A 15,884-nucleotide genomic window follows, 5' to 3' on the forward strand; every position below is an offset into this window, starting at 1 on the left:
CAAACAATCAAGGAACTCTTCGCCTCGGGATTAGACAATGTCGTGCCCCTTTGCATTCAATACCCTACAGCAGCCCAAGGCAAGACCAATGAGTTCAAATTGAAGTCTAGTTTGTTGCATCACATTCCCAAATACCATAGGTTGTCCATGGAAGATCCGAACAAACATTTGAAGGAATTTGAAGTGGTGTGCTCGAGCATGACACCAATCAACGTGGATGGCAATATTCTGAAGATGAAAGCCTTTCCATTCTCTCTTATGGACAAGGCTAAAGATTGGCTTTATGAATTAGCACCTGGAACTGTCACTTCTTAGGAAAGCATGAAGAGAGCATTCTTAGAGAAATTCTTCCCAACTTCAAGAGTCATTCTTTTGAGGAAGAAAATTAGTGGGATTCAACAAAGCTAAGGAGAATACTTTCCAGCATACTATGAGCGTTTTAAGACGTTAGTTGCATCCTACCCACAACATCAAATGAAGGAAGAGCTTTTAATTCAATATTTCTACAAAGGACTACATCCAATTAAGAGACAAATGCTAGATGCCTCGGCAGGTGGTGTTTTGGTTGACAAAACCCAGTTGCAGCCAAGATCTTAATAGCAAATCGAGCCTTGAATGCACAACAATACGAAGGAATTGGACAAAGAGACCCTCCATGGCAACACCAAGTTAATGAGGTAAGTTCAATGGCTGAAATTCAATCTCAATTAGCTAATCTCACTGTTCTTGTGTCACATGTTGCAAAAGGATCAAAAGTACAAAGAACAAGCACTTGTGGCGTGTGCTCTATGCAAGGACATCTCAATAATCAATGCCCTCAGTTGATAAAGAATAGGGGATGGGAAAATGCCAATGTCATCGGTTATCAAAGCCAAAATCAACCAAGGAATGATCCATACTCCAACACTTACAATCCGGGTTGGAGAGATCACCAAAATATGAAGTAGATGGAGCCTCAACAAGCTCCACAACAAGGGCGGTATAGACAGCCACCTTCGGGACTCTATCAAAGGCCATTCGCACCAATTCAACCTCAACCACAATCTGCCCAATCAAACTCAGGTTCGTCATTGGATAATGATAAACTTCTTCAATTACTAACTTCATTAACGCAAGGCCAAAAAAATCAAGCCAAGGAGATGAGCGAAGTGAAGAAGCAACTTGGGCAGATGGCGGAGTTCATGGAAAAGTTTAGAGAAGAAGGCAAACTACCTAGTTCAACCATTGTCAATCCGAATAGAGGTTTTGAAACCGCCAAGGCAATCACGTTAAGAAGTGGCAAGGAGGTTGGAATCAACCCACAAATATCCAAATCAAGCCAAAACGAGGAAGAGAAGCTGCTGCTCGAAGAAGAACAACTGGACAAACCCACGGCAAGGGTAAAACAACCCTTGCCGCAGCCACCTAAGCCTTCCACACTACCCAATTCAGTTAAGGTTGGTTCAAATTCGACTATTTCTAACCCTATTCCTCTGAATGCACATTACCCTTGCAGATTTATGCAATCAAAGAAGGAAGAAAGTGAAAAGGACATTCTGGAGAAGTTTAGAAAGGTGCAAGTCAATATCCCGCTCCTTGATGCAATCAAACAAGTTCCAAAATATGCCAAATTTTTTAAGGAACGTTGCACAACAAAGAAGAGGATCTCGAACAAGGAAGTGGTACAGGTAAGTGAGAATGTCTCCGCAGTTTTGCAAAGAAAACTACCCCCTAAATGTAAAGATCCAAGTAGTTTCACAATCCCTTGTGTTATTGGCAATACAAAATTTGAGCATGCCATGTTAGACTTAGGTGCATCCATCAATGTCGTGCCATATTCTATTTATGCATCTATGAACTTAGGAGAGCTGAAAAATGATGGAGTTATTATTCAATTAGCTGATCATTCTAATGCATATCCGAAAGGAGTTTTGGAAGATGTTTTGGTGCAGGTTAATCATTTAATCTTTCCAATCGATTTCTATATGCTAAAGATGGAAGATACAGTCCATTCTACTCCATTGCCGATCCTACTCGAAAGACCATTCATGAAAACAGCTCGCACTAAGATTGATGTGTTCAAGGGACATTGACAATGCAATTTGCATAACTATTTGATTCAGAACTTATTCTTGTATGTTGATTAAGGAGGCCTACTTAGTTTGCATGGTTGGATTTGATGCTAAAATATAAGGGAATTTCACCTAATAGTTATGAACTTATATTTACAAGTAGTGGAGGTTACTAGTCATCATCCTGTTAAGTGAATTCCTGGCAGAAGTATCATGCTACTCATAGTTACGAATGCCCTGTCAATGCTTATGATTTTCATAGAGCTTAATGATCTTTGATATGTATATCTATCATGTTGTTCGTGTAGGGAACTTGATAAGAATAATTTGGTCACGACACTGAGTCCGATTCAATGAACTTAGGAAAATCTGAGGGTTACTTAGTGCTGTTCACGATTAATCTGGGGTATTGTCATTCATGGTTTATAGAAAGAGTAACTGAAAATCGATTCGTATGCATATGTGTCAGGTGTGGAGAAGGACCCTCTAGCTAGCCATTCACCTAGTAAAACACCCTAAATTCGTAGTAATTAGTTTGTTTTCTGCAATTAACTTAGTTTTATTTTTAAATTCGTCAAAACCACTTTCCCCCTTTCTATTTCGTGTTTTCTACGTTAGAATATCTTCAATTGGTGTCTTTTTAATGTTTTGAGTCTTTTTAATTTAAAATTCGTCCAAAGTCATTCTTAGTGTTAGTTTAGAGTCAATTTGTTTGTTTTGTGCTGTTTTGAGTAGTTTGAGTCAGTTTTGAGTCATAAGAGTTTAGTTTAGTGTTTTTAAGCCTAGTTAAGTATAATTGAGTCTAATTTGAGTAGATTAGCATCCCTCCTAATCTTCAGCCTAGAACGATCCCTACTTATCCATAATTATCAAAAAGAGGGTTTAATTTGTGTGCTAGTTTAATTTCACATCAAATTTTAGCACCATTGCCGGGGATTAGCAACATTGCTAATCTCTCTTTGTTTATTTTCGTGTGTTTTGCTTTCTGTTCTGATTTTTGTTTTGTTTTCTTTGTTTTAGGTACTAGTTTATGACTCGAAGTTCTCAACCTGTTTGTGCACACATATTGGAGTTTGACGACGATTTTGAACGAACTTTGAGAAGAAAAAGGAAGCAACCAGAACATAATCCACCTAGTTTCCATTTTCACTTTGGCAGTAAAATTTCTCTTCACATTATCAACAATTTGTCCATTCTTATCATGTGGTCGCGGCATCCACCGTCAATATACCAAGTATATTGACTTTTATTCTCGAGCCCCCACCATATCTCGGGCTCGATGATGCGAAATATATAAGCACACAAATTGAACCCTCTTTTTATCAATTGTAGCAAAGTATGTAAGTAGGGATCGTTCTAGACCGGGGATTAGGAGGGATTGCCAAATCACTTGAAAACTGACTCAAATACGTAAAAACAAGTTTAAAACACTAAACTAGACTCAAAGAATGCAAAACTAAACTTTAAAACACCAAAACAAACCAAAAGACTCAAAACAGCAAACAAACACTCAAAACTGCCTTAAAAACACTTTCTGGGCAGTTTTGACACCTAACACTAAATTGGACGAAATTGGGTTATAACTTGACTCAAGACCCTTAAAAACACAAACTAAATTAATTTCTACTTAATCTAACACTTTAAAATAAATGGGGAATTGGTTTTGACGAAAATTGAAAACAAAAACAAAACTTGTAAATTGAACAGATTCTAAAACGAATTTGAGAAAAGTGAATGGATGGAAAGCTAGCTAAGGGGTTCTTCTCCACACAAGTCACACTTGCATACAAAAGGATTTCCAATTGCTTTTCGATAAACCATGAATTCCCAACACCCCAGATTAACCGTGAATTGCACTAATTAACCCTCAGATTTTCCTTAAGTTATTGGATTGGATGAATTGCATACGACAACCCAAAGCATTCCCCACAAGTTCCCTACATGAATTGCATAATAGAGATACAAGCAAGAATCATTAAGTTCTATGAAAATCATAAGCATTGGCGAAGCACTCGTTACTATGAATTGCATGAAACTTATGCCAAGAATTTACTTAACACGATTGTGATCAACAACCTTTACTACTTTTGAATATAAGTTCATAACGATTAGGTGAAATTCCCTTATATCCTAGTATCAAACTTATGCATGAAAATTAAGCGTGCACTCTCAACCAATAGACACAAATCAGTTTTAATTCATGTAGATAAGTAAATTGAATTCACAACTTATGAAACGCAATTGAAAGTAATCAAATCATATAGCAAGCATAAACATGGTTTCGAATCCCCCCCTAGCCAAGGGGGGTTTAGTTCCTCATACTCACAAAGCAAAGATACATAAATTTAGACATTAAAATCCAAAGAAAGAAAACACCTAGATGATCCAACTTGGACAGCAGGTGCATCCACAAGTCTTCTTTCCTCCTTGCTGCGGCACTTGGTCTAAAGTCAGGTTCTAGGGTGGTATTTGTATGGGAGAATGGGTAGGGAATGGTATGGAAGGGTTTAGGATTGATGGGGGGTACAGCTAGGGTAAAAAGAATCAGAAAAATATGGAAGAATGGTGAAGGAAGGCTGCGGCAAAGAGAGGGAATGATTTCTGGCTAAAATTCTGAATATGGAGGGGTGGTTGATGTGTTTTTGATGTAGTGTAATGTTTAGTGTTCTTCCTTTCACTCCCTATTTATAGAAGCTCCAAAGCAAAGAATCACTCAAGTGGCTTCAATAAACAATACAAACAAATACCAAAATGATGCAAAAACAGCTAGTTTACATGCTCTTTTATCATTGTGTCTTGCCTTTAACAAAAGGCAATCATTCCTTTTTTGCTAATTCAACTCCTTTGTAGCTGTCCATGTGCCTTCATTCTTCAATTTCTGATGCATTTGCCTTGTATTCCATCCCTTTTCCACATGTACTAGCTGTTAGACAACTTTCACACACATGTTTTGCATCATTTCAGCTTGCAATTATGTTTGTAGTTGCTGAAAATGTGAATACATCTTGTAAAACAATCCAACAAATGGCATCTTTCACTTCTTTTCCTTTCAAATTGTTCCTTAGGTGTATGTATCTGCACACTTCCACACTTCAACTTCATTATTCAGATTTTTGCATGTGTTGAAACCCTTTTTAAAATACCAAAAACGTCCATCCCACTTGCTCCATATGCATGCAATCCATTTTGGCCCAAAATTGCTCCAAATTGCATCTAAATGCACTTTCTTTCCAACTTTGTTATTAGGACCTACAAACACACGAAAATAGCTTAAAACACTCTTATAAGCAATAACTAACTAAGTAAATGCAAGAAAACATGTTAACTAAGTCGCATAAATATGCTCCTACATAATCCGAAAATATGCTCATCATGCATCTTTGAAATGTGGCAGGTGCATTACATAAACCAAAAGGCATGCGACGATATGAAAATGTACCAAAAAGGCATGTAAAAGTGGTTTTTTCTTGGTCCTCGGGTGCTATGACAATTTGATTATAACCAGAATAACCATCAAGAAAACAATAGAAAGCATAACCCGCTAACCTTTCAAGCATTTGGTCAATGAACGGCAATGGGAAGTGATCCTTCCTTGTGGTGGCGTTTAGCTTCCTATAATCGATGCACACCCTCCAACCAGTTTGAATGCGTTGAGGAACAAGTTCATTCTCGGCATTAGCTACCACTGTCACTCCGGATTTCTTTGGTACGCATTGAACGGGCGAAACCCACCTACTATCCGAGATTGGATAGACAACTCCACAATCTAGAAGCTTTATGATCTTCTTCTTCACAACTTCCATCATAGGAGGGTTGAGACGGCGTTGAGCCTCTCGAGATGTTTTAGACCCCTCCTCCAAAAGTATGCGATGCATGCACGTAGTAGGGTTAATTCCCTTGATGTCGGCCAATGTCCATCCAATTGCCGTTTTGTACTCCTTTAGCACCCTCACTAATTTACTCTCCTCTTGTGCCATGAGTGAGGATGAAATGATGACGGGCAATGTCTCATCCTCTCCCAAGAAAACATACCTCAAGTGACTAGGCAATGGCTTAAGTTCAAGTGTGGGTGGCTGCACAACTGAGGGAAGCATTTTATTAGCCGAAACCAAACTTAAAATAGGGTCCAAAAACTTACCAGTTTGTGATGGCAATGACTCAAGGGCAGCCACCATCTCAATGATATCTTCACTAGGGGGCATGGCAATGGAATCCTCATGCATGTCGTGGGTTTCCTTAGTGGCTGTTTCAATGTTTTTCATGTTCTTTCCTTGTGCAATGACCAATTCAAGTGCATCGTCCTTCAAATTGTCAAAATGGTCCTGCGCCAAAGAGTCAATTATATCAATAGCAAAACATGAATGATTTTCACTAGGAAACTTCATAGAATCAAAAAGATTGAAATTAATCACTTCCCCATCAAATTTCATCGTTAAAGTGCCATTAAACACGTCAATCTTTGTTCGGGCCGTTTTCATGAATGGCCTTCCAAAGAGGATGGGTAATGAAGGGGTATGGTTCGATTCATCCATCTCAAGTACGTAGAAATCCGCCAGAAAGATCAAATGATTAACCTGCACTAAAACATCCTCCAAAACTCCCTTTGGATATGCATTAGATCTATCGGCCAATTGTATTACCAATGACACAATGAATCGTAAAACTACCCGAATCTTTGCATTTAGGGGGCAGTTTGCGTTGCAAGATGGCTGACACGTTCTCGCCTACTTTCACAACTTCCTTGGTCGACATCCTCTTCCTCGTGGTGCAAAGTTCCTTCAAGAACTTGGCGTACCTCGGGACTTGCTTGATTGCATCCAAAAGGGGTATGTTGACTTGAACTTTCCTAAATGTCTCTAGAATATCCTTTTCAGCTTCTTCTTTCTTTGTTTGCTTGAACCTATTTGGAAAAGGAACATTCGAAGGAAAAACATTAGTAGGAACTGGATTTGACACGTTCTTACCTCTATTGGACAGATTGGATGACTTAGGATCACATAGGGCTTGCGGCAAAGATGTTTCCACCTTTGCCGTGGGTGGTTTTTGTTCTTCCTCTTCAATCATCAACTCCTCCACCTCGTTAGAACGTGATTTGGAGTGTTGGGGTTCAGATCCTACGTGCTTCCTATTTCGTAAAGTTATAGCTTTTGCAGATTCGAATCCACCTTTTGGATTGACCACGGTTGAACTAGGCAACTTGCCTTGCTCTCGAAACTGCCCCATAAACTCGGCAATTTGCCCCACTTGCTTCTCCAACTCGTCCACCTTCTTGTCCCTAGTTTGCATGCCCTGTGCCATAGAAGTTAGTAAATTAAAAATCTGATCATTATCAATAGAAGAACCTGATTTTTGGGCGGGTTGTACTTGGGGTTGAGTTGGTGCAAACGGCTTTTGATAGAAACCCGGGGGTTGTTGCCTAAATGTGCTTTGTTGTTGGCCTTGTTGGGGTTCTCGCCATTTGAAATTTGGATGATCACGCCAACCGGGATTTTAAGTATTAGAAAAGGGGTCATTCCTCGGTTGGTATTGGTTGCCAAATCCCACGACATTAAGGGTCTCCCAACCTCCATTCTCTATCAATTGTGGGTACTTGTCCATAAGGTGTCCTTGCATGGAGCATACGCCACAAGCTGCCACGTTTTGCACTTTTGGACCTTCCACCACCTGAGAAAGCAAAGTAGTAAGGTTAGCCATTTGATTTTGAAGTTCGGTTATGGCACTTACCTCATTCACTTGGTGTTGCCGTGGGTTGCTCCTTTGTCCAACACCTTCGTATTGTTGGGCATTCAACGCTCGATTGGAGATTAATGTCTTGGCTGCCGTGGGGGTCTTGTCCACCAAGGCTCCTCCCGCCGAGGCATCTAGCATTTGACGTTCGATTGGTAGTAGCCCCTCATAGAAGTATTGTAGAAGAAGTTCCTCCTTCATCTGATGCTGTGGACATGAAGCAACAAGAGATTTAAAACGTTCATAGTAAGTAGGAAAAGATTCACCTTCATCTTGTTGAATTCCACTTATCCTTTTTAGTAGGAGGATGACTTGAGAAGTTGGGAAAAACTTCTCCAAGAAAGCCCGTTTCATGCTCTCCCAAGATGTGACCGTTCCGGGAGCTAATTTATACAACCAATCTTTCGACTTTTCCATGAGAGAAAAGGGAAAAGCCTTCATCTTCAATATGCTCCCGTCAACATTGATTGGAGTCATGCTTGAACACACCACCTCGAACTCTTTCAAGTGCTTGTTAGGATCCTCCATGGACAACCCATGGTACTTCGGCATGTGGTGTAGCAAACTTGACTTCAACTCGAATTCCTCGGTCTTTCCTTGGGTAGCAGCGGGATATTGAATACATAGAGGTGCGGCATTATCTAATCCCAAAGCCGAAAGCTCCTTGATTGTACGATTGTCTTATGCCATGGCTTCCTCTACTTCACCCACTCTTGCCGTGGGTTCCTCTTCTTCAAACTCAACTTCGGCTTCTGAATTTGATTTTGATTCACTAGGTTTTGGATTCTTCCTTTTTCGCCTCAATTCTCGCTCAAAATCGTCGTCAAAGTCCAAGATGTGTTCACGAATCAGATGAGAACTCTGAGTCATAAACTAGTACCTAAAAACAAGAAAACAAAACAAGGTCAGAATCTGGAATTCATTAAAACAAACTGAAATAAAACAATTCAAGGGATTAGCAATGTTGCTAATCCCCGGCAACGGCGCCAAAAATTTGATGCGAAATATATAAGCACACAAATTAAACCCTCTTTTTATCAATTGTAGCAAAGTATGTAAGTAGGGATCGTTCTAGACCGGGGATTAGGAGGGATTGCCAAATCACTTGAAAACTGACTCAAATACGTAAAAACAAGTTTAAAACACTAAACTAGACTCAAAGAATGCAAAACTAAACTTTAAAACACTAAAACAAACCAAAAGACTCAAAACAGCAAACAAACACTCAAAACTGCCTTAAAAACACTTTCTGGGCAGTTTTGACACCTAACACTAAATTGGACGAAATTGGGTTATAACTTGACTCAAGACCCTTAAAAACACAAACTAAATTAATTTCTACTTAATCTAACACTTTAAAATAAATGGGGAATTGGTTTTGACAAAAATTGAAAACAAAAACAAAACTTGTAAATTGAACAGATTCTAAAACGAATTTGAGAAAAGTGAATGGATGGAAAGCTAGCTAAGGGGTTCTTCTCCACACATGTCACACTTGCATACAAAACGATTTCCAATTGCTTTTCGATAAACCATGAATTCCCAACACCCCAGATTAACCGTGAATTGCACTAATTAACCCTCAGATTTTCCTTAAGTTATTGGATTGGATGTGTTGATGCACAAAACCGAAGGTATTGGAACAACGTAAATCTGACCGTGAATCTGCATGAAATGTAAATGACACAAGATGTATCGTGGTTCACCTCAAGGTTTGGGCTACGTCCACACTGATTATGTATTTATCTGAGGGAGAGAGAGCTCTGAAAGTGAGAGCGTTGAGAGGGGGTGAGAGGGCCTAGAAATTGGTCTCCGAGAGTCAGAGTGAGGCCTCTCCTCATTGTGAGGGTGAGGGGTCCTTTTATAGAATAAGGACTCCTCACTTATTACATATTTGCCTCTTCCTTTATTACATAATTACATTTAAGTCCATCGAGTATTTGTACGAGATCTAAATACGATGCCCTAAATATGGTATAAACAGTAGTCCCCCAAGTCTTCAGTCAAGAGAGTCTTTTGACTGGAGACTTGAAATTCAGTCCATGTGTGGGCCGAAGTAACTAGATGCTGTCTTGAACTGATGCTCGATATGAGACAGTGCTTAATCTGAAATGACGCTCAACTAGAAGTAGCACACGTTGCGAGGCTGCTCGGCTTGTGGCTTATGTTGCCTTGGTTGGCTCGGCTTGCGGTGTTGAAGGTGAGGGAGTCCCTTTTATAAAATAAGGGCTCGCTCCTCAATACATGAATGATGGGCTAGAGTTGATGCTCGCGGCGAGGTGGTTGCTCAGTAAGTGGCGATGCTCTCTAATGGTGGTGAGGGAGTCCCTTTTATAGAATAAGGGCTCGCTCCTCAATACATGAATAATGGGTTATGAGTGATGCTCGCGGCAAGGCGGTTGCTCAGCGAGCGGCGATGCTCTCTAACGAAGGTGAATGAGTCCCTTTTATAAAATAAGGGTTCGCTCCTCAATACATGAGTGATGGGCTAAGTCCCCCAAGTATTTTTCTTGAGTGCTCTCTAATGAAAGTGAGGGAGTCCCTTTTATAGAATAAGGGCTCGCTCCTCAGTACATAGATAATGGGTTTAAGTCCCTTAAGTATTTTCATAAGGTCCAGTTGAGGCCCAATATATGGTACATAATGTAGTCCCCCAAGTCTTCGGTCAATAGAGTCTGTTGGCTGGAGACTTCAAATTGAATCCATGTATGGGCCGAAGTGGCTGTTGTTCAGAGGCGGTGTGTGTATACCCTGCACTGAAGCTTTGTAGGTGAAGCTTTGTAGGTGAAGCTTTGCAAGAAAAGCTTTGAAGCTAGAGCTCTGTAAATGACGCTTTGAAGCTAATTAACATGAGTGATGCTCATGAATGTTTATGTTGATTGACATGAGTGATGCTCATGAATGTTTAACATGAGTAATGCTCATGAATGTTGACATGAATGATGGTCATGAATGTTTATGTATGATTGTCATGAGTGATGCTCATGAATGTTTATGTATGAATGACATGAGTAATGCTCATGTATAATTTAGAGTACTGGGCGTACTTTTGATCACCTGGTTGGTGGCATGAAGGAGAGTACAGGTTGTACATTTCATTACTTGGTTGGTGGTAATAGCGGCAGGTTGCCGAATAATTTTGGAGTACTGGACGTACTTTTGATCACCTGGTTGGTGGCATGAAGGAGAGTACGGGTTGTACATTTCATTACTTGGTTTGTGGTAATAGCGGCAGGTTGCCGAATAATTTTGGAGTACTGAGCATACTTTTGATCACCTGGTTGGTGGTAATAGCGGCGGGTTGTCGAATAATTGTGAAGTACTGGGCGTACTTTTGATCGTCTGGTTGGAGCTATTTTGGGCTTATGGGCTTTCGCCCTCTACACAACATTCCAGCCCATTTACTTTGGGCTTTGCCGTTTTTTTTTTCTTTTTACCCTCTGATGGGGTTTATACAAATGTTTCCAAAATATAAGGAAAATAAATTACATCATTCTGATGGGGTATTTATTCCTTGTTTTTGCAGTGTCTCCATGTGCATCCCTTTTGCTTTCCTCTTTTCTGCTTTCCGAAATATTCTCCTAACAACATGATCTTTTTCTTTTCTGTTCCTTTCTTTGATCTCTCCACCTCCAGACACACTCACTTGCTTTTGCTTTTACTTTCCCTTTTCTTTCTCTTTTCCTTTTGCTTTGTCCGCCATTGCCTTTCTCTTTCAGCCCGGTTTCTGCTGTTTGAACACAAAGCTGGTGTACTCCAGCTGTAAAAAATGTAAAAAACGTAAAGAACGTGGCCTCCCACTCCATTTCTTTGTCTTCAGAACCCCACCTCAATGACCATTTGCTATCGTGGTCAAAGCATGTTCAGATTCACGTGTTTTGTTACTGGGCACTTCAGGTTTAAACTCCACGGGCAAACTCAAGTACTGGGCAAATTTCAGGTTCTCATTGATAATGATTTCTTATCTAAACAAGATCCATTGCAGCTAAAACCCGAAAAGATATTGATCTTTCCATTTCTCTTTTTCTTCTTGCTCTGAGACGGGGTTCTCAGCGAAGTACTCGGAGTTCCTGCCTGCTCTTTGGTTGCTTGTGCTTCTGACCACCTCTATTTTCTTCCTTTGAGCCATCAACCAAATCAGTAGAAGGCCTCTCCTCCTCGGCAGACCCAACCCCAACCCCAGGCTCAGCGCTAGATTCCTGCTGCTTCTTTAACAGCTCAACAAACGATGTCGTCGCGGAGGCTCCTCCGGCTCCGCAGACCACTGACCTCCGGTATCGGCCTCCTGGAGTGATGGGCTAGAACGGAAACCCGCTGATTTCTGATTGTTCTACGGTGGTCGAAGCAACTGTGGGTGTGATTCCGGATGAAGTTCAAGTTGGAAATGGAAGCAAAGGTGGTGCTTCCCATCTCTCCTTCGACACTTCCAGGTGCAAGTTCGCTTCTTCTTATTCTTCCTCCTCTGGTTCTTTTGGTTTGTACTCGCTTTCCTTTTATATAAAAAACTGAACAACTTTTGACTGGTGAATGACTGGTTCTTCTTTCTTCAGCTTGGCAGAGCGATAATTTTGGAATCGCAGCCAATGGCGCATTCTGGCACCACCTATCTTGATGCATATCTCAATGACTAAAAAGCACATAACCCCAGAAACAAGGGAGAGAGAGTTTTTTTTTTTTTTTTTTAATTTTTTTAAAGAGAGGGAGAGGGTGAGATCTAGAATTAGAGACATGAAAAGATGCAGTGGTAGCTGTGTTATTGAGAGAGAGATGGAAAATGGGTTTTTGGATGGTTTCTTAAAACTTCAGAGTCTGCGAAGGTTTTCTGGGTTCTTGGGTTTTTGCAGATTCACGGTGGAGGTGAAAAAATGAAAGAGAGCCGACACAACTTTTTGTATCGTTTCCCACAGACGGCGCCAAATGTTGATGCACAAAACCGGAGGTATTGGAACAACGTAAATCCGACCGTGAATCTGCATGAAATGTAAATAATACAAGATGTATCGTGGTTCACCCCAAGGTTTGGGCTACGTCCACACTGATTATGTATTTATCTGAGGGAGAGAGAGCTCTGAGAGTGAGAGCGTTGAGAGGGGGTGAGAGGGCCTAGAAATTGGTCTCCGAGAGTCAGAGTGAGGCCTCTCCTCATTGTGAGGGTGAGGGGTCCTTTTATAGAATAAGGACTCTTCACTTATTACATATTTGCCTCTTCCTTTATTACATAATTACATTAAAGTCCATCGAGTATTTGTACGAGATCTAAATACGAGGCCCTAAATATGGTATAAACAGGATGAATTGCATACGACAACCCAAAGCATTCCCCACAAGTTCCCTACATGAATTGCATAATAGAGATACAAGCAAGAATCATTAAGTTCTATGAAAATCATAAGCATTGGCGAAGCACTCGTTACTATGAATTGCATGAAACTTATGCCAAGAATTTACTTAACACGATTGTGATCAACAACCTTTACTACTTTTGAATATAAGTTCATAACGATTAGGTGAAATTCCCTTATATCCTAGCATCAAACTTATGCATGAAAATTAAGCGTGCACTCTCAACCAACAGACACAAATCAGTTTTAATTCATGTAGATAAGTAAATTGAATTCACAACTTATGAAACGCAATTGAAAGTAATCAAATCATATAGCAAGCATAAACATGGTTTCGAATCCCCCCTAGCCAAGGGGGGTTTAGTTCCTCATACTCACAAAGCAAAGATACATAAATTTAGACATTAAAATCCAAAGAAAGAAAACACCTAGATGATCCAACTTGGACAGCAGGTGCATCCACAAGTCTTCTTTCCTCCTTGCTGCGGCACTTGGTCTAAAGTCAGGTTCTAGGGTGGTATTTGTATGGGAGAATGGGTAGGGAATGGTATGGAAGGGTTTAGGATTGATGGGGGGTACGGCTAGGGTAAAAAGAATCAGAAAAATATGGAAGAATGGTGAAGGAAGGCTGCGGCAAATAGAGGGAATGATTTCTGGCGAAAATTCTGAATATGGAGGGGTGGTTGATGTGTTTTTGATGTAGTGTAATGTCTAGTATTCTTCCCTTCACTCCCTATATATAGAAGCTCCAAAGCAAAGAATCACTCAAGTGGCTTCAATAAACAATACAAACAAAGACCAAAATGATGCAAAAACAGCTAGTTTACATGCTCTTTTATCATTGTGTCTTGCCTTTAACAAAAGGCAATCATTCATTTTTTGCTAATTCAACTCCTTTGTAGCTGTCCATGTGCCTTCATTCTTCAATTTTTGATGCATTTGCCTTGTATTCCATCCCTTTTCCACATGTACTAGCTGTTAGACAACTTTCACACACATGTTTTGCATCATTTCAGCTTGCAATTATGTTTGTAGTTGCTGAAAATGTGAATACATCTTGTAAAGCAATCCAACAAATGGCATCTTTCACTTCTTTTCCTTTCAAATTGTTCCTTAGGTGTATGTATCTGCACACTTCCACACTTCAACTTCATTATTCAAATTTTTGCATGTGTTGAAACCCTTTTTAAAATACCAAAAACGTCCATCCCACTTGCTCCATATGCATGCAATCCATTTTGGCCCAAAATTGCTCCAAATTGCACATTCTTTCCAACTTTGTTATTAGGACCTACAAACACATGAAAATAGCTTAAAACACTCTTATAAGCAATAACTAACTAAGTAAATGCAAGAAAACATGTTAACTAAGTTGCATAAATATGCTCCTATCACTCGACTCCACCGTAGCACGATATTGTCCGCTTTGAGCCCTGACCACGCCATCACAGCTTTGTTTCTGGGAACTCACACGAGAACTTCCCAGTGGGTCACCCATCATGGGATTGCTCTCATGCGGACTCGCTTAACTTCGGAGTTCCGATGAAACCTGAAGCCAGTGAGCTCCCAAAAGGCCTCGTGGTAGGTAGAAATGAGAATATACATATAAGACTTACAAGATCCAATCCCCTGGACGATGTGAGATGTAACAGCAAGCATAGAAAAGAGTCCCTATCTCTTCAACTTGGTTGACATAATTTGCCTTATGTACTACTTTGTGCCCATTGCAGTTTCTAGGTTCATGACCAAACATTCCATGACCAAACTTTCCATAGTTGGTGCATTTGTGTTTTCCTTCAAACCAGCACTTCCCATAATGCAATTTGTCAAAATGTTTACAAGTAGTATTGTTTGAATCCTGAGTGGCAACCTGTTTGGGAGCAAAGTTGGGCTTATTATCCTATTTCTTTTTCTTCTTCTAGTTTTTCCCTATCTTTTGATTGTCAGAAAAACCACTAGATTTAGGATAATTGTAACCTACATTTAGGCTAGCAAATACTCTCTCATTAGAGTTCTCAACATGTCTATCCAACCTTTGTTCAAAACCCCTTCAATGAAGCTACAACTTCTTGTACCACAAGATATCAAGATCCTTAGAATGCTCAATCACATTACAAATCGAATCATAGGATCTAGGCAACCTTAGAAGCTACAACTGGTATGATGACATCCTTTACAAAGGATTAGTTTGGAGCCCAATATAACATTCTCTAAGAAGGATTCATAACATTAACGAGAGACGGTTAGAGATAGAGATTCATATCGCCCTCGAATCTCAAACGTTGAATTATCATAATTTACCACTTCTATTATATGGATAATACTTGCATTCCCCCTTAAGGGATGAGCTCATTCCCACATGCAAATATATATTTACTGTACAAATTTCATAATCGGAACAGTTTAATTTCTTAATTCTCATTTGAACATCACCCCTACAAAAACTCATTTAAATCGAACAACATTTAGTTATTCAAATGTATGGAATAAATCAAAGGTGTAGGTACCAAGTACCATATTCATGATGAATTGTTCATATATTTAATACATTTGGATGATTAAACCAATTCCGATTCGAATGATTTTCCATAGGAGTGATCTTCAAATGATGATTAAGAAATTAAATGGTATCGTTGATTCTAAATTAAAGTCGAATCAAAGATATATCCAAAAGCCAGTTAAACAGAGATACAATCAAAAGTTTAGAGGTTAATTATAATGGTATTTCTTAGGTATCCGTTAAATTCCACTAATCATAATAAGA

The 15,884-nt window shown here is 39.7% G+C and overlaps 1 protein-coding gene across 1 annotated transcript; it reads left to right on the forward strand.

The window, feature by feature from the left end:
- Positions 1-947: 947 nt before the first annotated feature.
- On the forward strand, positions 948-2,072 carry LOC139191995 (uncharacterized). The gene has a single exon (XM_070813037.1). It carries the CDS (start codon positions 948-950, stop codon positions 2,070-2,072), a length of 1,125 nt encoding a protein of 374 aa, XP_070669138.1.
- The last annotated feature ends 13,812 nt before the right edge of the window (positions 2,073-15,884 follow it).

Source organism: Malus domestica, chromosome 15, assembly GCF_042453785.1.
Source record: "Malus domestica chromosome 15, GDT2T_hap1".
Lineage (NCBI taxonomy): Eukaryota > Viridiplantae > Streptophyta > Magnoliopsida > Rosales > Rosaceae > Malus > Malus domestica.

What these genes read in the sequence shown, in the direction of transcription:
- LOC139191995 (XM_070813037.1), top strand. Translation starts at nt 948, where the DNA reads ATGGAGCCTCAACAAGCTCCACAACAAGGGCGGTATAGACAGCCACCT.